This window comes from Bombyx mandarina, chromosome 15 (genome assembly GCF_030267445.1).
Source record: "Bombyx mandarina strain Sakado chromosome 15, ASM3026744v2".
NCBI classification, from domain to species: domain Eukaryota; kingdom Metazoa; phylum Arthropoda; class Insecta; order Lepidoptera; family Bombycidae; genus Bombyx; species Bombyx mandarina.
Window position 1 is genome coordinate 5,039,696 of NC_143221.1, and position 24,435 is coordinate 5,064,130.

Here is a 24,435-nt window from a genome sequence, read left to right on the forward strand (position 1 = left end):
GGATCAAACCGGAAGTGTTGCTAACACTGGCCCTAGCAAGAGCAGTGCTTCGCAGAATCTACCACCGGATCGGAAACGCAACCCACTGAGAAGCTCCGACGAGAAACTCAGTAGGCTATGTCTATGGGCTAATTCACTCGTCGAGCCCATCGTCGCAAGCGACGGGTTCAACGAGAACGGTGACCGGTTCTAGCACCAAAATACAGTCCACCCTCTAAAAATAATGCACCCCCAGTCCAAAGTTAGGTTTGAAATATGTCCACTTGCAAGATTTCTTGAAATGTTCGCTAGTACAATTCGGGTTGATCGATACTGTGGTCTCCAAACACTCTCAAAGTTAATCCCGATGTTTCCAGGAAATAACTGATCTTTCGTTTGACGCTATAAAAGACGGGTAAAAAAATAAAACATTTTCAACAATATTTGACATACATTTTATTTTCTTAAATTAATAACCATTGATTTCCAAGAGTACAACTAAAAAACAAATTAAAGTACAAACACGTTATGCGTTGCTAACTAAACACAACTGTAGGTAACTTCTCTTGGCAAACCAGTACACTGTTTTTGACTAACATCCGGCGCACCACTCGAACGAGACAAACGAGAGACAAAACTCACAATCAATAGTCACTACGCACTTAACTTGGTCGTATAACAAACAGCCTTTATTAATCCATCGAGAATAGTACAGCAATCAGCAACTAATGTGATTTGCTACGTACAAACATAGAACCTTATGGTATTCATAATACTTAAAATTATTTCTACGTTCTGAAAGCAATAAGTCTTGAAATTGAGCGAGCTCAACCAAACATGTGAAATACAGCACACTCTCTACCACATTGAATTCTCGTGCAAAACAATATTTGATACGTTTCTAGTTATTGAGGCACTTACGATGTTATTATTTGTTAAACTAATAAAGTGAAACGACTGTATTTAAATTTGCTTTATAATAGTGTGTATATCAATACATTATAATGAATACGTTACACATAAAAGAGTAAAGCTAAACACGTTTGCGTGTTCATAACGTAAACAGATCGTTTTGTTTCAAATGTAACTTGTAGAATTTATTATTACGTGGATACTTAGAATTCAAACATCTGTGAGATACTTAATTACATACAACAATCGCTCAATGTTCCAAATATCTGGTACAGCTTCATACTCGTCTTCATAACTATTTAATGTCTAACGTACACAAATATCAATCTTCCGTTTACCCGAAAGAAATTGAAACGCTATTTTTTATACACAACAAACCTTATCCTACAAATGTGAAATATATTTCTCTTATGGACTGTAAAGAAATTGTGAAATGCATTAAGTTTTTGTTACACCCTTATAAATAGATTAACATTATAATGTTTGTTACATTACTATATCAGTCAAAATATTTTCGAGTTAGATATTATCTACGGATCGGCTTTCAAACGAATTCTTTTATAGGCTCCGAATTATGTATATTAGTTTTGTTTAATTGACGGTGTTGTTATTGTCGTGTGTCCAACGAATGCACGAATACGTGCCCTTCTAATTTGAAAACCGATCACCACCTTGAAGATTCTCTGTGGCATCGAGATCTACTGTAATATAGTATTCAGAAAACACCAAACAACGCGGCAAACATAAGCAAATCAAATACTCATAATACGGCTTCTCTCAGTCAATTTTGTTACTAAATTTCAAAATAGAATATTAAAACGCTACGTTTTTTTCAAAAAATTGAACAGGCGAAAAGCAACGAAAAGTGAGTGTGGCCATTTTTCTGGTCGAAGCATAACTTTAATAATATTTACATTGTAAACGTATTAGCCTCAGGAGGCTCCTCGTGTATTTATCTAATTAGGTACTCGCCAGTAATGCGCCAATTTCATTGTTTATTTACTAACAATACTATCCTTTGTACAACGCCAATAACATCCTTACGAATCTAGTTCCCTTTTAACACTGTCGTTAGTTTCATCTTAACAATACGTTATGCTAATAACAAAATAAGTGTCAATATTACTTAAATTATCATTTACATACACAATATTAATAGAACGATGCACAATTCGCGATTACATTTTATAATTTACGATTTTTTGTTTTTACACGTTTAAAAATCTATAAAGGCATCTTTACCTCAGACTTTAGATTTGACACCGTCGTTTTGATGGTGTTGTTTATGTACTAATTTTTTTATTAAGTTAGATAAAATTGAATAAATAAATAAAGACACCCAATTGTCGCAAAGTATTCGCATAGTGAGACCGAATAAAGGCGAGCGCTCACGGGCCGTGGTTGCGTATCGCGAAACGCGCGTATCTTCGAACGGTCTAGATCCGACATACTATCACTGAATATTATCACAATTAACTAATAATTTCACCAACGACGTCAACTTATATTTATCTAAATTAAAATACAACAAAATTAATTGAAAAAAACTACTTAGGCATTTGATGGCAGTTTCGTAACTGGTTGTTTTAATTGTTTCACAAACTAAATTAATAAAAATGTACAAAACATTATTATCGACTAATACTTAACTAATGGTAACACGATGAGGAACGGACGTGTATCGCTCATTCAGGTAACAGAATCATTTTACTTACAATTTGTGTTCTCGCGAGAGTTCAAGATTCAGCTTGTGTGCTTTGTCGATGCTAAATTTAAGAGAGCGCATTACACTGTTATTTTGAGACCAAAAAACCTGGCAAACATGCTTTTGTTTTTTATTATTATTCCAATAAATTTTAAGCGATTGCAAGAATTATTGAATTAAACAAGCTTGTTTGATTTGTTTTATAAGCTATGACTTTGAGTTGGATCGTAAAGGACATGATTAATTTCACAATTAAGCTAAACACTTTTTGATATTCTCACATCAAACATTGTTAGTCCTTTTTATAAAAGTATGAAATTTATTTTAAAGATTAATGTTCAACAAATTGCGATTTCACGCATATATTGTATAAAAAATCCGATAGACCTCCATTTTGACTGCAAAGGCGTATTAAGACCTATTCAACTAGAACCTAAGTCCTTAGAACGAACTTTTTGGTTGTCACTTAATTTACAACGAGACGAAGTCGCCTCCTACACCTAATGGTAACTGTTCACCGTTGCTGGAACGTTTATTACATATTTAACATTACATTACAATACGAGAGTTAACAATACACGGCAAATAAATTTAATTACGATAGGCAGTGATTACTGACAGTGTTAATATTAAGTCTTTAAAACGATGTTAGATGAATATTAATGATATTTTTTTGATGATTTTGTGATTTTATTTATTAACTAACAATACAATTTATGATTTATTACTTGATTTCGGGAAAGGAGTATGCACGAAGTTTTGTTAGTATAGAAATTTCGACAATAGATTTGTGAGTTTTGAGTGTAATGAGCATTGAGTAAAATAAAATTATGGCAATGATGTGAAGTGAAGTTTAGTCGCGTTTATAATTATATAAAAGTGCTGCTCCACTTTTGTCCTAAATTCTCAAACGTATATACATTTTAAGACGTGTTTATACTGTTCATTATATAATTAAAACTACTATTATGGTTTTAGCTCGCCCTTTTCTTTATTACTGCATTATTTCCGAGTTTTTGAACAGCCTGCAGTTTTCATGGTGAAGCCCGACTTGGATACGAGATTATACCATAACACTAGTTTTAATTAAGTTTACGACTCGCAAAACCGAAAAAAAACTACTGTTGATCATAGTAATAAATTCACATCGAACAAACATGTATATTAATTACATTATAATGACGACTACGTAACGATACTGTTTTATTTTTTAACACGTTTATTAGTAGATATAATCGTGTTTTGTATATTTTTTTAATTAAGTGTCATCGGACACGATCAGTCCATAGTCAAAAACATATAAATCTCTTTCAATTATTTTAAATGACTTCAGTGGAACATTAAATTATAAAACAATAATTTGATGTAGTTAGTTGAGTTAGATGAATATCAGACAACGTTGAAAGCACGATTCATTGAAAAAATTAAGGCTACAATTTTTTGATAACCCACAAAATAGGACATTGAGCACAATTAATTATGAACACATCGAAAGGAAGCAAAAGATCCGTCTTAAGCATTAAAGGATTATGTTCAGATACGAAATGCAAAGGACTTGCGAAAACGCTACGCCGACACGCCGAAAACTTCCACACGTGCACTCACAGTCTTATAACTACGTAGACCAGAATCAAGAAATGAAATAAAATCGAGAACGAATTACTATTAGATAATATTATGCGAAAACCAGTGTTATGCGAAGTATTGGCAATAAAAATGCATTTAAAGTTGTGACTACAAGAATAGTGCGACCGCACCGCGTCGTGTTAGTGTAACAGTTGTATACAAGCAGTCTTAGTTTAGACACTGAGAGTAGGTAGGTACTTAGTGCTACTTATAATATATACGTACAAAATAAAATAAAAAATTCTCATATTCAACACACCAAGTGACAATACTAACATTTAGTTATCCTAAAAAATATAAAATGCAAACTAAAACAGGAAATATTTCATTTACAAGAAACAAATTCTGTCTAAACAATTCTTAACGACTACGTTTTTTTTTTTAATATTATTAATTAACATTATATTTACAGTACTTATATGTAATTAGAATATATTATGTATATATTATGCGATTCTCCGTCTTACAATCATTAAATAATAACATTAACAGAATATTTAATTCTATTTAACACTAAATAGTGTACACTACCACGTATAAAACACGCATCGAGTCCCTTCCGTAATTAAACTTTAAAATCTATATTTGTTTATCAATAAATCAGTCTGTCAATTGGGACGTTTTAATTCATCTAGTAAACATTAACCAACGCACTTGATTAGAAAATGTCTCCTGGGCAATGTCCCGGCTCGAGAAGGGACATCCGCACGACCTCTCGTGCCGGTCCGGCGGTTTTCTGAACACAGGGTGGTGTGATCATAAGTCGAGGGTGGGTAGTGTAGGGCGTGACGTCACTCACTACGAGGACTGGACGCCCTGCTGGGCCATATACTATCTGATCTCCGCCGAGTTCAGCACGAACGGAACGTAGAACATTTTGCTCTCGAGGAGCAAGTTAGCCGCCGCCTGGATCTGTGGAGCGAAAAAGCTTTCGTGTGAAATCGGGTGCTTTCGAATTGTCAAGACTTTCTATCCGAAACGGGTCTGTTACCAAAGCCTTCACTTGAACCGCAATGAATCTCATTTATAATGCTGCAAACGGAATATGAATTTTACTGTTTTTTTTTAGTTTTTTTTTATTGCCCTTGTAGGCAGACGAGCACCTGATGGTGAGTGGTTACCGTCGCCCATGGACTTCAGCAATGCCAAGGGTAGAGCCGAGCCGCTGCCTACCGCTCAATACTCTTAATACTTTAGTTTATAAGGCTAAATTTAAATGTTCGTCGAGTTACCTCTGGGATTCTGGCGAACAGTTCCTGTAGCCTGCCCGGATGGTGCGGGTTGGCGTGTTCAAGGTAGCTGCGTAGTACTTGCACGTAGCGGTCCTGGATTCCCTCGAGTTCGACTTCTAAAAAAAGATTATATCTCACTTTGACATTTCGTAAATAATAAAATAATACAATTCAGAATATCAAATGTCTCTTCTAACACCCAAGTAATAAATACTTTTGTTTTTAACTAATTGATTTGTATATATCGTGATATGTTTAGTAATGAGTTTTACCTGTACATGTACATTACATACATGTGATTTTTATCAGGTATAGAATATATTTTTTCTAGAAAATTAATATACTGTATCGGTGAACTGCTTCTTAATTCAAAACATTTTTTTGCGGTAGTATTGCTATTCGCTAACAGATGGCGCTGCGAAGCATTAATAAACCAATGGCATAGACTACGGCCGGAACGCGCGGTGCGGCGGTGACGTCACACGCTCAGTAGGTCACTCCGATAGCAGGGCAACGACCGCGGCTAGCCGTTGACCTCCGCTCGAGCGCGCTCGCGTCCTCACTCGCTGTTCCTATCTCGCTCGCACGTTCGTTTTTCCACGCTAACTAAGGTACGTGCGACTCTTCAATGTGCAACTTCATTTAATTGACATTTTTGTTACTCGACAGTACGAATCTGTTGACTTCTTTGATATTCCTTTACCTATTTCGCCGTGATTATTAACGTGAGCTATTCTGGATCCGGACGTAAGTTTCCATGTTTGGACGCATCAAAACATTGCGCGTATATTGATTGCGTTACGTAAAGAGTTCACGTGAGAGAGGGTAATATGTAGCGAGCGTTACGATCTGCGTTCTTTTTTCCGCTGCATTCGGTTGCGCTGCGCAAAAGAGAAAGTCCGCCTTCCGCGTTGCGCTTTCCGCTGCGAGAGTGAAATGTTGTCCCGTTAGATGACGTAACGAGCTCGGCTATTACGCGCACACTGACACCTCCGATTTTATAACCGATTATGAAGGCATAAAATATTCCATTTCTTTTAACGTAATATAAATAAAATAATTAACGTATGTATAGCATTATTCGTGAATTACTTTAAATTAGTCAAACCTAGTGCAGTAACAACTAATATTTTAATGGGGAGTCGATACAAAAATACATTGGAGCATTCGATCGTTGTCCGTATGTCTAATAGCTAAATTCCGAAACGTTGCTCAACAGCACACAATCATAGTGCAAAATACACACGCGCTCATAGAAACGGCAGCGCACACTCAGGCATGTTGGCTGTGTTGCGCAAACGCTTTCCATTTCACCGTGGGTCTCATTCGAGCACCGGCCATTACTGCGTTATGCAAAAACGACTTTAAGTGGCTTTAAAATTCGTTTTTATATTTATTATTATTTAGGCTGCTTTATTAAATCGAGTTTCCACAAAATAAAAAGTTTTGTAATTAAATTGAATATGTAAATTGTCCAATTTAACTATTTTCATTCAAAATTTTTTTTGTCAAGACAGATTTCATGTCTTATACTCACAATACATCTCTATAATTTTTTTTATTAATTTGTATTGTATCATCCGTACGTTATGTCGAATATAGAATTGAGCAATAGAGCAGAGTGGTCAAAGTTGTCTGTTTGATGTGTTCGTAAGTAGGTTATCAAGAGTTTCAATTCGGAGTCAATTCAGTTTAATGGGTCCACTCATTGTAGCACTGAATTTTGTATGCGTGTTTAATTCACAGTTAGTTTAGATTTGTTATAAAGTAAGTAGGAAGATGTTTGTTAGTTTCGTAAACCACACCGATATTTAAATTTAAATTTGGTTTTGCTACTGAATCTGAATACTTTAATGGTTATTCATTTCCTTGACAAATGCTATTTGATTAACTGGTGCTAATACCGCTACAGGGTATGTGGTCTATTTCAAGTCATTCTAAATATCATTCAACGTCATTATTCGTGAGAAGGTAAAATGTATTATGCACTTAATTTATCGAATCGTACTATTTTCACAACGACCGCCAAATATTTGGCGTATATTTCGTGAAAGATAAAAAAAATATATGAATACTAGCCGTATTCGCCCGCTTCGCTGGGGACTTAAAATTAACGTTATTATTTATTGTCATTATTATTATTGAGTCCAACACTCATATAAATATTAGCCTATCCATTAAGTACATGTATTTTCTACATGGATACCAAGTTTCAACTCAATTGGATGCATGGTTCAGTAGTTATAACGGAACATCCACAAAAACCACTGTAGATTTATATATTAAGTATATATTCTAGAACTTTACTTGCTTTTGATAATAACAAGTTAGGTGCCCGCAGTTGCCTCATTGTCCTCGAAAACTAATGATGAAAAGTGAACGTTTGTTTGTTTGTTTGCGGTGTGCGTTCGCGTCTTTATTATACACTAGCGACCCGCCCTCGCTTCGCTTCGGAAACATTAAAACACACATGAAACAAAAAAAAAAAAATAAAAAAAAAATAAAAAAAGTAGCCTATGTTCATCAGGGACAATGTCGGCTTCTAATGGAAAAATAATTTTTCAAATCGGTCCAGTAGTTTCGGAGCCTATTCGAAACAACAAATCTTTCCTCTTTATAATATTAGTATAGATATTAGTATAGATGACTTGAAAACTTGTTGCTATTTTAATTTAAAATACTATTACGCTTTAAATTCACATTTTTTTATTGTCAGTATATTATTATCTCTGTCATCCGTGACCACGTAAACGGTAAAGTATTTGAAACGTCGCGAGTTTTTCATTATTGCTCTTGTAGGAATACAGCCCAGCTGGATGGTAGATGGTAACGTCGCTCATGGACTTCAGTAATGCTAGGGACACAGCCAAACCGCTGCCTACCGCTGTAATATACCACATGTATTGTATCGCAGGTACTTTTAATGACTATAAAAAACGCGAGTTATAAAAGTATTTTTAATTATTACGACTCATGAAATCCGAAGAAATTAATATTTTGTTACTATTGCTTATAGTTAGTTACTCTTGGCGCTTCAATGAAGATTTTCGTCTAGGATAGCTACGAGTCTATAACTGACTAATATTATAAAGAGGAAAGATTTGTTTGTTTGTTTGTATTGAATAGGCTCCGAAACTACTGAACCGATTTGAAAAATTTTTCACTGTTTGGAAGCTACACTATTCCCGAGTAACATAGACTATAATTTTTTTTAAAAAAAATTAGGGATTCTTTTTAAAACTCCAATAATGTAACCAAAGGTGTAAAAAAATTACCTAAAATATTTTTTACAACGCGTGCCCTGCGAAAACTATTGATGATAGAATAAAATAATATACTACGACTTTGTAGAACACATTATTGTTTACAAAAAGTGTGGCAACAGCATATGTCTAACTATTATAGTTATGCCGCAATAAGTGTTCTTTTATTTAAAAAAAATATAACAATGTCAAATATCGTTGAAATTTTTGTTAAAGACTCGAGCGAAGCCAGAGCGGGTAGGTTGTAATTGATATTTTTAATAAATTGGCGTTCTTGATGCACTTAGCGGAAGACCTCGAATTTCTGTGCAAGAAACTATTCAAATACATATTTGCTTAGTCACGTACGTATTCCAATATGATTTTAACATATTTTTTTTCTTAGATATTGTTTCCTTGCTTAAAGATTTCATGTAAAAAATTAGGTAGTTGTTGGTTTTAAATGTTTATTACATTGCTTTTTTGTAAAGCACACCCCTGATCCAACCTGTACAGTTAACAGTAGACTGTGTGATTTTTTTGAAATCTTGAAACTTCATTTATTTATCTTCAGTATTCATAACAAGCAATGGAAAGAAGCGTACTAAAAATAAGAAGAATACAAAAAGCAAAAAGCGAAAAAATTAGACAAAAAAATAAAGTTATAGATGCCTTACAAATTGCTTTAAAACAGAAATGGCAGTGGGCAGGACATATAGCAAGACGCACAGACAAAAGATGGACATTACAGACAACTATGTGGAAAGTACCAAGAGGAAAAAGAAGAAGAGGGCGCCCTAGAAAAAGGTGGATAGAAGATATAAAAGCGATAGCAGGAAGCGTTTGGAAAAGGAAAACCATGGACAAAGTGATTTGGAAGAAGCTGGAGGAGGCCTTTACCCGAGAAGGGGTTCCGATCAATGGTACAGAAGAAAGTAACGTTAGCGAATAAAAGAAAATTAAAGTAATTCTACCCTAGTATATTTAGATATTTAATCGCATGTAATAACGTTATCATTATTGACTGGAAATAAACGGGCTTTATTATTATTATTATTATATTCATAACAAATAAAATATCTAGTTTATTAGTAAGAAATGTGCATGTTACGCTAGTACTATTAATGGATGGTATGGACATGTGATGAGGAGACGAAATGAAAATGAGGTTGGTAAGAGAGTGTTAACTATGAATGTGGAAGGATATAGAGGAAGAGGTAGACCTAAGAAGATATGGAAGGATTGCGTGAAAGACGATTTGTGTAAGAGGGGAGTGAGCGAAGAAATGCTATATGATAGAGGAGTATGGAAGGAGAAAACGTGTTGCGTCGACCTCAGCTGACCGGGAGAAGGGCAGGAGAATGATGACGCTAGTACTGTTAACAAGGGCTTCGGCGACTGTCAATTCGACTGGCGACAGTTTGCAAGAGCCAGGAGCCAGCATTTATTATATATAAATTATATTTATACATTAATAAATAACTGGCAAACAAATTACGCATGTCATCCGGCTTTAAATTACGATTCCCTATGTTACCAGAGACTGACACATAAACATAATAAACATATTATCATTTCAGCATATGAATATATAGGAGACGACAGCGCCATTGGATTCCTACCATCATAGCCGAATACTAAACACAACTTTACACAAATTATTTGGCGTGTTGTTACTCGTATGAAATACCTACTAGCTAGTTCAGTTAGATCAATAAATCATGATGGATGACGTACGCACTTTCACTTGGTAATTCGAGTATCGTTGATGTTAATTTTGTTAGTGAGATAGCTGGGAGATTACGGAGAAGCATCTGCAGATTACCGTGTCATGAAAACAGTGTTGATTAGCGCGAGAAGCAGTTTCTTCTAACATCTAAAACTATATTGTTCCATAATCAGCTTTCATATTTCATCATGAGTATATAAACGAACAAAAATAACTATTGTAACAATAATCAAATTGGTATTGTTATTAATTAGTATTAATACATGTAATTGAACGCTATGAGGAAATCCTTTTGAATAGATCCCAAAGTACTACGCTGGATATTTACATTTTAAAAATATATCTTTTTTCTTCTTCTTTTTCTTAGATGAGTGGACGAGCTCACAGCCCACCTGGTGTTAAGTGGTTACTGGAGCCCATAGACATCTACGACGTAAATGCGCCACCTACCTTGACATATAAGTTCTAAGGTCTCAAGTATAGTTACAACGACTGCCCCACCCTTCAAACCGAAATGCGTTACTGCTTCACGGCTGAAATGGGTTGGGTGGTGGTACCTACCCGTGCGGACTCACAAGATGTCCTACCACCAGTAAAATTATATTTTATTAAGAATAATAGTACGTATATAATATATAAATATATATCTCTATATGATAGTATTTATTGTAGGCAACATTGTATCTGTGCACCAGGAAACTGCCTCCATTTGTTTGATAACAGCGTAAAGGTACGTTTGCCGGTGAAAATAATTTTCAAACACGTCGACAGAGCGTGAGGTCGACCCACTTACAGCGGAGCGATAACACAGGATGTCATAGTTTCCTAGTACATGCAATGAAAATAGCCGAACCGTACTGAATATTGTTCACCTATTCAAAAACCAGGCAATACAGTTTGCTCACCGTCGCCAATACATATTTTGTTTTGATTTTATTTGAACGTGGAATGTTTAATTCAATCCAAATCGTTAGTTTTTCGATTAAGTGAAATAAATTAAAGTTTATGATGAAGACACAAATCGATTTCGTAATCGATATGACTCGCTTCTTGACCGTAACTGGGTTACATGTACCATAAATCATAATACTGTTAACGAATAAAACTCGCACATTTTTATAATGTGCTGTGATTTTGTGTTTTAGTATCGAATTGTCGGTTTCAATTGATTGAGATCAAAAACATGCTTGTAATAAATAAATAAAGAAAAACGTAGCTATTGAGAAAAAAGTTACAATTGTTTAATGCTTATCGAAATATATTTCGTTTATTACTGGTGGTAGGACCTCGTGTGAGTCCGCACGAGTAGGTACCACCACCCCGCCTATTTCTGCCGTGAAGCAGTAATGCGTTTCGGTTTGAAGGGTGGGACAGCCGTTGTAACTATACTTGAGACCTATTATGGGCTCCAGTAACCACTTAACACCAGGTGGGCTGTGAGCTTGTCCATACATCTAAACTATAAATTTTTTTTTAATCAAATGCATCCCAAAAACGTTTTAAAGTAGTACTGATTCTAAATGATTATTTTCTAACATGTATTGCCATCATTACCTCTTTAACTTAAAAAATAAATAAAAAAAAAGACGACGACTCACGCAATAATGAAATAATATGAAACGTTCCACAGATAAATAATAAAATCAGCAAAAAAACAAAACCTTACGGTACACGGTCCGCGTGTCACAGAAAAACCTCGTTAGTGCAAAACGAGTAATGAGTCAGGCTGTACGTCACAGCTGTAGGATGGCTAGTTTGCGTAACTGACCTACATGAATGCAGTGCCGTTGCACCCCCTACATGTCTATAACTGGATTATAGGCTCCGGAGCGTTGACATGCAAAATAAATGAGTCGAACACCATGAGGTTCTTTGTGAAGCGGAGGCTAGTCTATCGATTGATTTATGTACTTCGAGCTTTGATAAATTGTTTTTGTTTTACAGTGCCGTACATTTAATGACGTCGTACATAAAGTATGAGGCTTTTTGTTTTAATGCTATGTTAGAATGAATATGAGATGTCATATTTAACTAACAAAATACAAGGAAGAGTTTCGTTCCATTTTATTAACTTACTTACCCTAAAAACCGACCTCAATGGCGGTGAAAGGTTATCTGAACGTTTATCAATTAACACAATTTTAAATCAGCATATTCGTCGTTAATTTGTCGAAATTGACGTCAAACCGTGTTAAGATGGGTATGTTGGGATGTTTTTTTTAAGTTTTATAACGGCAAACTATAGTTTTTGTAAATACGCGTTTTCAAGTCGCGTGTTCAAATATTGATTGGAATTTTATGCACGTTATTTATACCTGTATTTGAGATTTATCTCGAATAATTCAATACATTATCAAAATAAACGCTACTGAATAACATTTTCAACATTTATTTCAAGGCAAAAGGCATTACTTTTAAAAGTCCTTTCACCATAATACGTGTTAAACATATTTTACATCCAGATTCAAGTTTTGGGTGTAAACAGAGGCATCCAGTTTTAGAGTAAATTTTATATTGATCTAGTAAACTGAGATGTTACATTTAAAAGACATTTGATTTTTACTCTGATTTTATAATGATCTTTATAATTTTAAGAAATTCTTACCTTGATTAAGCAGTATATAGACTTTGAGGCAGACGTATTCCTCCATTCGGAGCTGTATGCGACGGAAAACACAAGTTATCTGCGTCATCTTTTCCACAACAAGTCCGACATCCAGTCGCAACTGCTCCAGCGTGATGGGCCTGCCCATAAGTGACGTCAAGCAATTCTGCAATGTCCGGAGATTGGCGTTTACCTGATAAAAAAAATATTTAAAAATATATGCAAAACATTTTTGAAATTTTTCGATGAATGACTTCGAACTCATTCCATTTTCAAGTTCCTTAAAAAATTCATATCGGATCGGATCCAATTTTTATTTTATTAAAGAAGGTTTTGTAACAATAATTGTTTGAAATAATTGTGTTGTTTCTACCTTGATTTTAATTTAGATCTCAAATGATTACATCAATTCACTTAAAACTGACGAGTAATTTAGATTCAATAGATAATTCTGATGTACAACTTTACGTAATACTACAATATATGTATGTGAGTGAGAAGGAAATGCTCTAGACAATGAAAAATGCTTCAGTGTAACTACCGTTATTACCGCACAGACGTTTACGTAATAATGCAATTCGCTGTTCGATATTTTATTGTAAAATTTCATTCAAATCGTTTTTTTCCTCGCTGCGATAGTGCGTAATGAAACTTTAGATTTATTATTGTGATCTTGTGACGAGATAAATGGAGGCATGTACTTTATCGCTATCTTAAATGAAATTGCAACAAGCATTTGAGTCTTTATTGGGTACTTGCCTAACCAACTTAATGTGATATCGACAATAGAAACATTAGGTCCATTGAATTATTTTATGACTCTAGTAAAGCCGACTTAGCAGTGAACGTGTAGTCTAAGCCGGTGACTTTCTACGGCGGTTGCGCAAGAAACGATGCAGATCACGTAACTGCATCGCACTGCATGTGGCGGAAGTCTGGAGCTGGTATGGCCCACCAGTTATCCACAACAGACGTTCTTACTTTCTCTTTCGGCCTTCTAACAGTAAAATATTGTAATAGCCAAGAGAGACAAGAACTAACTCACCTCTTGCATAAAGTCCTGTTCGTGATCTGACGAGGGAGGAGCGTGGGTCTGCTTTCCGTGCATCGCTTGATACGCCGCCGTCGTTAATACTGAGATCTCATGCCACTTTTCCATTAATAATTTTGAGTGTATTTCCATAGGGATTTCCATAATGAACGGTAGTTTTTTCGTCCACGCGACCATTTTGTGCACGATGGAGTCACCGATCTTACACAATTTGTCGCTTATTTCCGAAGTGTCATGAAGCAAGTCAGGGAGGTGTCGTACTGTCGCAATGTCTTCCATAGCGTCACAGTCAATCAGAGCGCGAATCATGTGCAGCGCCCTGTCCAAAGGGACGGCTCGATCTCGTGACGACGACACGGCACTTTCAAGCCTTGCTCTCAAATGAACAACCTGCAATCACCACCTTTAACTTAATTCCTTTGCAATGTTTGCTATGACTTCAAAAAAAGAAACTCAAAGTGAACTTACCTCGCTAGGATTTGTTAGTGCAGTCTTAAGTATGGTACCATTGACCAAATGCGGTGGGAGTGGGGGTAAGGGTTCTTTAGGTTTTTCTGGTGGCGAAGCTCGACTTGTAGCCGTAGCTGTTTTGTTGGCTTTCTTGTTCTTCTTATATTTCACTTTGTATAAATTGTAAACAGCTCCACTGTTCCTCCCACCAGGCATCCTGTCCTCTCGTACAGCTGTAAGAAATTACATTTAGAAAAATACTGACAGCTTCTCCAATATTTTTATGAAATCTATATTATTTACGTACCTTGTAGAACCATTCCTTGTTCAATACATTTTTTGAATCTACAATATTGGCATCTATTTCTTTGTGCCTTTGTAATTTCACAGCCACCGTCAGCGACGCACGTGTAAACCCTTCTGTTTTGGACAGTTCGTTTGAAAAATCCCTTACAGCCTTCACAAGTAATTATGCCGTAATGCAGTCCAGTCGCTTTGTCTTCGCAAATCATGCATATCATTGGTTGTTCGTCTTCATCGCGTTCAGTCTCTGGTGCATACGTACGCAGTTCTGGTCTAGGTAACGCTAAGGAACTAGCACCTGCCATTGGAGAAGAACCCGCGATGCTTCCGGCAGCAGCGCTCAGATTTAACGCGTGAATTTGTTGGTGAGCAGGGAGCTGGGACACGTCTCCGGCCCAGAGTAGTTCCATGTTCAATGGTGGCCCTCTAGGTCGTCGTAACTCGCCACCTAAATTGAGTAATAGCCTCGCTGCTGACTCCTCACTGCATGAAGCTGGATCAGGAGAAGGTGTGGATGAAGTATGCGAGGCACTGGCTGCAGGCTCACTACTCGAACTAGGCGCTGGTAAGGTCCAGAACATTGTTCGGACACCTCCGGATTCGCCCATTATGACAGCAGGAGTACCTCTCCATTGTGTTTGTCCACGCGCACCTGGTTTATTTTCAATCGGCTGTGGTGGAAAATTTCCGCCTATAAGTTCAGGTTTAACACCATTTATACAAGCGGCCGGCGGCCAATGTCCTGGTGATAGATTAGCGTGAACTCCAGGCGGAGGCGGTACGAGGGTACGTGGTCTGAATGGTTGTGGTGATTCTTGCGGTGCGCTTTCCAACTTCACTGAAGACAACTGAGACTGCGTTGCGGGCTGGTTTTTTCCACTCGCAGGCGAACTTTCTGCTTTGACAGCGGATTGTGCACCTTCAAACTTGATGACTGAGTAGGGTGGCGCCGAGCGTATAACGGTGGGATGGCAAGCGGGTGAAGGTGACGGAGAGCCACCGCCATCGAACACGGGCGGCGGGTGCGGCGGCGTGCTGCACCCGGCTTCAGACATACGCGGCGAAGGCGGTCCTGGGTCAGGTGACGAAGTGCTGGTGTCGGCCGCCGACTCGCCTGGGAACAAACACGATCGTTCAACAATAGCTACAGCATTTGTCTGCACGCCAACGAAAAACAACACCATAGATTTTTAGAAGCAACAAATAGAAACTAGGTGAAATGTCAACGACCGTGCGGCGTGATCATAGTTAGAAGGCGCGGAGCGACGCAGGGACCCGACACTGCACTTCCCGACGTCGCCGACTAGATTAGTTGATTGCGTCATAATGTAAGCCATCGGGGGACATAGATAAATTATCTTTTAATTTAAATAGAAACCATGAAACGTACATATAATATTAGCGAATGATAATATTAGCGAGAGATGATGAATTTAGTTTTACGAATAGTTTCAATCGAATTTAAAGTTGACGTACAGAATTTTGATTTCACAATTAGGAAACTTAGATAAATTAGGAAAATCAGGAAACGTTTGTGGTGTTCGCGGCGGGTACGATGAGATGTAACAGCGCGACGGACAAGGGGAAAGTGAAAGCTAGCGGCGCGGCGCGAGCGCAGATGCCGAGCCCGGAAGCGTTGTGCCTACGCTCTGTACCGACTTCACAAAAGGGCTCTACGTCATCCGCTCACGACTGCATTGCCGTTATAATAATTACAGTTAACATGTATTAACATATCCACAATATAATTTCGAGTATTTACATACATTCGGAGAATTATCAAAGCGCAAGAATTTATAACATGAAATTTAAACACTTTATTAATATTTTCGAAAATTACTTCAGAACTGTGGAAATCTCGCTGCCTCGTACGTTTCGATGGAAATAGAATACACGTAACAGAAAATCATAAACATTACCAACTTTTTATGACAAGATCCATAGGCGTAGTTTTAACTTCGTACGCGACCCGGCTTACATCGCACGACCATCCATATATTAAAATGTAGCATTAGAATTTTTTGGAATCACATTATTGTTCACCGGGTTTTTATTGTTCAATATTGCACCCAACTACGATTTGAATGCGGAGCAATGATTAAGAGAATCATGTGAGACCGGCGTGCGCGTACCGGTCTCGGCGCTCACGTGCGAATATCAGTAGAGTTTTAGGCGAGGAAAAGTCACGAAGAAAGTTTTCCAGAGCGTGTTGCCGCGGCGGCGGGCGGCGGGCGCGCGCTATGAGCCCGACCTACCGCACGAGCGGCTGCGGCCCGCTCCCCGCGCTGCGCTTCCCGGTCCCTCCCTCCAGCCGCTATTAGGTCACTCAGGCGGCCGTGCGTGCGAACTGCAACCGCACAATGACTAGTGCAACGCGTGCACCGCTCTCGCTTCGAGGACGATCTCTATTTCACTTCGCGTCCTTTGCCACATCATTGGTGGGGACCGATCTTTCTAGCCGCGTGATGCAATCGTCGCCCGCAGAGGTTTTACGTAGGTTCGTACGAACCTAGATAAGTCACCTTTCGATAGAGTACTTGATACTTGTCGATAGCACGGTGTCTATTACGAGTTTAAAATTGTCACGAGGAAAATCGGTTCTTTACTCGAAACTAGCAATGTATCGATATAAGTACGTACAGAGTATTACACGAACACGTGTTTATAAAGAGTACATACAGATTGTATAGGAGATGAGCGATAAAAGCCGTAGTGCGGTAAACAGACAACAATAAAGACGATTACGTAACTTGCAACACTTTTATTTCGGGGCGGATGATCACAATCGTATATTCGATCGTTGCAAGCCCGAAGGTCGGCCGCGGTCACCGACACACGGGAAAGTAGGTCACACCCCTACCACTGGTGTCGCCCCACCACCCCCCTAAGCATCGCGACGCCACGTGTCGTTGCGCCCGGCTACATTTCGCATTATTTTTTCGTAGTTTTGCGCCTAACAGCAACCAACTCCTCAAACGATTTGCTTTTTAGTTTCAAAATTTGTAAATAGGATACTGTTGTTTGATTAATACTATTTTTCTAAATATAATGAAATGAAAATAATAAAAAAGTGGTTAAGCTGTACAACAGTTTTGATTATGTCTATGATTCGCGAAGACGAAGAAAATACAAAATTTGTTTGTCTTATTTGTTTTAATCGATTGGCTATTTGAATCGAACACACCACACAAATATATTAGGGGCGATTTTCTATTTAATTTAACGCAAATAAGACCGTGTTAGAGTAATCGAGATTCAATAGTAAATGTAGCCGTATAGTAGGTAATTTGTTTACGTGTAGAGCTCGCTATCGGGAGGCCTTCGACGTTATGAGTACATCGACTTTAATAATATTTGTTCACTATTTTTCACCGTTCGTTCGTATATTTCAATTTATCGAACCGACGTCAAACTACACCTCGTATATCAAGCACCAGCTCGTTTGCTGTAAAATGAATTCCATGTGCATGAAAATTTTGATGCGACCAATTTAAAACACACATGCTGCTAATTTGAATTCGACTGATTTAAAAAATAAAAAGATTTTTGCTATCACAAGGTTGTGTGTCTTTAATACTGTCATTTGAAAATCTACAAACATTTTAACATTGACAAGTATTTTTTAAATTGATTCAAACAGTATTGCTATTCACCATTAAATGAAATTTGTTTACCTAACTACAATGTATAAATTAATTCTATTATATAAAGTAAAATAGAACGGTTGCGTCTGTATGCTGCACAAATTTTATGGTATTTAGGTGTAACTAAGAACAAATCAGTTATTGAACTTCAAAGACGGGACCTAGATTTTCATGAAAGAAACATTCCCTTATCACCAATTACGAATGGTACTAAGTTATGTCCTACACACACGAAACAGCTGAATTTATTGATCTTAGCCCACTGAGTTTCTCGCCGAATCTTCTCAGTGGGTCGCGTTTCCGATCCGGTGGTAGATTCTGCGAAGCACTGCCCTTGCTAGGGCCAGTGTTAGAAACAACACATCCGGTTTTAGTCCCGTGAGCTCACCTACACGCGTTAGGACGAAGCTGAAATAGCCTCTCAAGGCTATCAGTATAGGTAGGAAAATAATAATAATAGATCTACCACACAATTTCCTTCATATTTTCTACGCGGTACGCATCTAATTACTCTTTAAAATTAGATCTTACACGTTCCGTGCTTTGCTTTCACGTTCATTTTAAATAAAAAATCTTAATTGCATAAAGGTCTATGATTATATTACAGCGAGGTCCCAGTAGCAGTTAATAGTTAGTATGCTGCTTTTTTTTCCGGTAGGAATTCTTGCCTCTTATGTTTCTGGCATTAGAAAGGAGAATACCCTGCCTTGATTCGTTGAACCTTTAAAAGTTTTTAATATGATTTTTTTTTATTGCCCTTGTAGGCAGACGAGCATACGGCCCACCTGATGGTGAGTGGTTACCGTCGCCCATGGACTTCAGCAATGCCAGGGGCAGAGTCAAGCCGCTGCCTACCGCTTAATACTCTCCACAAGCCTCTTTTAAAGAAGGACATGTCATAGCGCTCAGGAAACACCGTGGAGGGGAGCACATTCCATAGCCGGATGGTACGTGGCAAAAAAGACCTCTGGAAACGCACTGTCAATGAACGCGATAATTTCAAGGGCCAAGTGTTACTGTTTGTAAGTTAATAATTGAATTACCTGTTTTTTCATAAGCGACTGTCGTAGATTGAAGTCGTTATGGCCTAGAGAATAAGACGTCCCGTGCATTCACGACGCAACGAGGTTCGAATCCGGCAGGCGGGTACAAATTGTTCGAGCTCACAACCCACCTGGTGTTAAGTGGTTACTGGAGCTCATAGACATCTACAACGTAAATGCGCCACCCGCCATCCACCTTTTTATTGTCATCATACAATTTTGAACGTTTCGAATTCTTTATAGTCATCGCAGTCACTCACGGATGTCCGTAGTATGACAATAAAAAACGAAAAAAGTAAATTGGAAAAAGAGTTTTAATTAGGCCGCTTTAACTTAATTAAGACTTAAAATTAGGTGGGCTGTGACATCGGTCGCCTATTTACGCTAATAATTCACGCAAAAAATCCGAGTGTATCCTAGTAAATTACAATCAATAGTCGGAGTTACGCGTCACAGTGACGGCGAGACGGGCGGGCGCGTCGCTACGCGTCACGCGACCCGCTTCGTCACACCCCCTGCTTGCGTTGCAATGCGAAATTTCGTGTACGCTACGTTATCTAGATTTATTATCGAAAATCTGATCGGAGCCAAAATAGAATCGCTATTTTTGTTTCGGACGCACTATGAATTTAAGACGATTAGGACATCACTAACTCTGTAGCTACTGCTTTTAAATTTCTTTTGTAGTGTAAAGAAGAGTATTGTGATATTCCAGATGGTTCCTAATAAGGACACTAAACGACACTAATGTCTAGAAAAACCATTTTAAAAAACACTAATCAAGAATCATATGTTTTCATTTGATGTCGTATTTACTTTTGTGACGAAAATTTGCGACAGATATTTTTTCAGTTGCACAAAGCAGACCGCTCGGCGGTTAGCAATGGCTTGTCTGTGTCTTTGACGCGTCACGTTACTCGTATGCCTTCACTCAGAAAATATTTCTACGTTCTGAAACATATTTATTATTTAGCTACAAAACCATGTAGAAACCCAAACGTGGTATCCGCAAATTATGTTTAATTAATTAAAAACAAAAAAAAGTATTTTCTGTTCATCAAATCAAATTACGATTCCGTTTAAAAACGGGCTTTAATATTTGTTGTTGTCATTTTAAGACAGCAGTAACATTACGTTTGATGACAGTGAATAATCTTTCTCTTATGTGTTATTCATGAGAGTACAATAGCGATGATTACAACGTGACTATTACTTTCACCTATCCGCTTGGTTCACGTAAACTTTCTTTGCTGTGACTTCACTGCGCACGTCACAATTACGCAATCCTCAATGGTGAGACGTTATTTTTGCTACAACATTCAAGTTCAGTTAATTAATATTTTGAGTAAACTAACTATGAACTCACCTAGGGTTAATTTATAGCTTGCCGAACTGTTTCGCATAAAGATAAGGGAATTGATGTGAGGTTTTATAAAAATAATTTGTAATTTTATTCGAAATTACCTTTTTTAAGACCGACATTTAAAAGCTTTATTAAATTATACTAGCAGTAGCTATGTCGTGAGCACGCACGGATCGGTACCACCCGTTCTGCGTAATTCCACAGCAAAGCAACCATCTATTACGGTTTGCATTTATTTACATTGAGCGAACTCATGTCTCATGCGTGATATTTATGTAATAATATGTATTATTCTGACAATTTTTCATAGTATAGATATCATAGCCTTCAACCAGATGACCACGTGTGATTGCTCTCTAATTATTTTTTATGGACTGCGCCAACAGCTTATCAATATGTAGCCCAAAAACGTTCACAGTCCTCTTGAAGTGTATAACCGGATCTCGTCTCGGTAGATTCTCATTTTAAAGAGCAAGTGAAAGTAATATTGTAATCTCGCGATGTTTGTATTCTGATGTTTTAATCTCAATGGACGAGCAACAAAAATGTTTATCACTTTATAATACAATTTTACGTTATGTAATGAATTATTATTGTGTATTTTTATATTAGCCAACTCGAACCAACAAGTCACGTGGACGCCGTTGCCACTTTGAGAAATGAGGTGGAAGTCTGTGCTACAGTACGATTATATTTAAAAAAAAACCAAATAAACATGGCGTCAACATGTGGTCGAAGTAAATAAAAAAAAAACACGTACGAATGAAAATGAAATTACTAGCTACCAAAGCTACGTAGTCGAAAGTGATATCGTTCGTGGGTTGGTTCATAATGACAACTCGTAGCATCTCAAAACGAAACACGAATGACAAACGAGTTTTGACCTTATAAAATACAAGTTAACGTTCGAAATTCGCGCAAGTTTCGAGGACAACGTACGGAGAATATTGGTGTTTATTTTGGTTAGTACATTTTATTTATTTATTTTTTATTGCATAGATGTGTGGACGAGCTCACATCCCACCTGATGTTAAGTGGTTACTGGAGCCCATAGAGATCTACAACGTAGACGCGCCACCCACTTTGAGATACAAGTTCTAAAGTCTCAGTATAGTTACAACGGCTGCCCCACCCTTCAAACCGAAACGCATCAGCTTCACGGCAGAAATAAGCAGGGCGGTGGTACCTATCCGCGCGGACTCACAAGTGGTCCACCACCAAGTGGACTCACCAGTAATATATGGTATACCAAACATAATATGGTATTTGGTATATGGTATTTGTTTTGTTGGAATTGTTCGATGTAGTACTTACTATATTACGTACTCTTCTTGAGTTTAATAGGTGTGAAATTAACAAATACAATTTTATAAAAAAAAACTTGACAAAAAAAGTTCATGCAGCTTCACATCTTGGGTTAATAAATTCTTTTACTAATTTAAAGAAGGAGAAATTCTAATATTTTCGCATTTATAGCATCCCGATTGCACGTAAAATATCAATACATAATACCATGACCTATTGTTTTGGTACTAAACATCATGGCAAAGGTATTTAGGTTAAATGCATTACCATACACATGATGCGCTTTGACGCAGCTGAGACATAGAAAACCGAAGATCAAGGTAAGGGTCAATTCATTTGCAATCAGAACACGTTCGTCTCCCGAGTAAGAAGAGAATATAATGTTTTCCTTGACTTAATCAATAAAACGAACCGACATTGAAGTTTAAACCTACACACTCTTTAAGTACTGTTGAAGTTTTGTATAGTTTTATATATTTATAGTATGTGTTGTGTATTGTTAGAAAATCAAATTAGAACAGCAATGCGGTTTTTATTCTGAAATTCTAGTCGAAAACTAAAGTTCAATTTATTCGGATAGTCTTTTCGTATAAACCATTTTTACCACCTAGTCCTACGGTCACGGTGTTATACCATTTTTTTCTAAATAAAGTCATGCGTAACTGCTCACTAATATATCCATGTACATACGTACATACGTATTTGTATATTAATCCCTATAACATCATGTATGTATGTAAAGTCTATGTATAAAATATAAATATTACAATGTATGTTTTACGGTGTAAAATATATCGTGTAGTAAAAAAATAAAACTTTCAACTTTCATAATTAGTAGTAGTTGTACAATGAGCCCGCAGGGGTGGCAATTATGTTATACCTATATTTATTTGAAGTAAACAGTTTTTAAGTTACTTATCTAGTATAGCTATTAGCTATATATATGTATATGTATATTTGTAGGGGTGACGCGGCGGGACAGGCAATATCATAGTGACTTTAACCTCGTCTTTCGAAATGGGTTACATTTTGATTTGTCGGTTATCGGTTAGTACCATATTATGGACTATTATAGACCAGGAGACCGCGTGCCTACTACTATAAACTTCTCTAACGGAAGATGCAGAAAAAATTTATATCTCCTTCATATATTGACACTATTTTTTAGAGATTCCTTTTTTAGTGTACCTAAAAAAATATTTCCAGCACAAAAATATAAATTCAATGAAACTCACCATCGCTGCTACATCTGGAGTCAACTTTCCGCCTCTTTAGTTTGAGGTCTTGAAATAGACTCATGTTGTCGAGGTCACACGGCCCGCGGCTAAGTGTCATTATTCCTGTAAACAAAGAAAAAAATAATTAATTAATGATTCATTAAGAAGGTTCTTTTCCCAGTCGTACACTCCTGGCGGAGTGGTCGTGGTTACGTATGTCTTAATGTTTGGTTGCGGCTTTTGACAGACTTCTCCATCTAGGTACATTGACATTAATCATAAATTGCTGTTGTTTTAGTTGTTTAATGTTTTGCTGTTCTACGTAATGTCGTTTATTGAGTTTTTTGTAATTACTTTGATTGAACTAACGTGCCCACGATCTATGTGCTGTTAGGCTATTATCGTTGCTAGTACGAATAAAATACGCTTCTTTGTTGTACTTGTCTTGATTTACATTGGATTTTTTTTTGTAAAACTTTCACGCATTTTACCGTTTTAAAAACATAACTCATTCAATCTGTATTACTTTTTAAATGAACACCGCCAAAGCAAGGTATAAAATTACAATTGTTTTTTTTTCCATATTTTAATTGAATATCGTTCTCATGACTATGATTCGCTGAACAAAAAGCGCAACCAAATGTGTTTATACAATAATTAATATAACTAAGGCTATTGAGTTGCTTAAAGACGTTTCCTTAGGTTTTGGGGAGTCGAAAATATGAATAAACTAGATTTACCGTTGAAATTGGCGCTAATTATTTTATATTTACTTTTAACGTTTTGAAAACCTTACAATGTGACAAGCACAGATAAAATAAACTACGGTTTAGTTTTAACAATAATAATGTAAATATATTGGGCGGTTCTTAAACGCGGCGAATACTGGTAAACTTTCAGAAAAAAAAAAAACCCAGTAAGTCTCGAACCTGTCCCTAACGTATGAGACCCCATTGACATACCTCTAGCCCATAAGTGCAGCTGACCTAATTTATTGACTATTAACATTCGATTATGTTATCATGCATG

The 24,435-nt window shown here is 37.0% G+C and overlaps 1 protein-coding gene across 5 annotated transcripts in view; it reads right to left on the reverse strand.

The window, feature by feature from the left end:
- Positions 1-418: 418 nt before the first annotated feature.
- Hr4 (nuclear hormone receptor 4) overlaps positions 419-24,435 on the reverse strand; it is a 132,631-nt gene continuing 108,614 nt past the window's right edge. For 4 of the 5 annotated variants that reach the window (XM_089732750.1, XM_089732751.1, XM_089732748.1 and 1 more), the window contains 7 exons: positions 23,425-23,529; positions 14,839-15,948; positions 14,550-14,764; positions 14,076-14,471; positions 13,031-13,223; positions 5,455-5,570; positions 419-5,134 (listed from right to left, as the gene is read on the reverse strand). In XM_089732750.1, the coding sequence (XP_089588876.1) occupies positions 5,054-5,134; positions 5,455-5,570; positions 13,031-13,223; positions 14,076-14,471; positions 14,550-14,764; positions 14,839-15,948; positions 23,425-23,524 (2,211 nt within the window). In that variant the 5' untranslated portion in view covers positions 23,525-23,529 and the 3' untranslated portion in view covers positions 419-5,053. Of the gene's footprint in view, positions 5,135-5,454; positions 5,571-13,030; positions 13,224-14,075; positions 14,472-14,549; positions 14,765-14,838; positions 15,949-16,757; positions 17,709-23,424; positions 23,530-24,435 lie in introns of those variants that run through there. The other variant, XM_089732753.1, reaches the window with a different exon arrangement.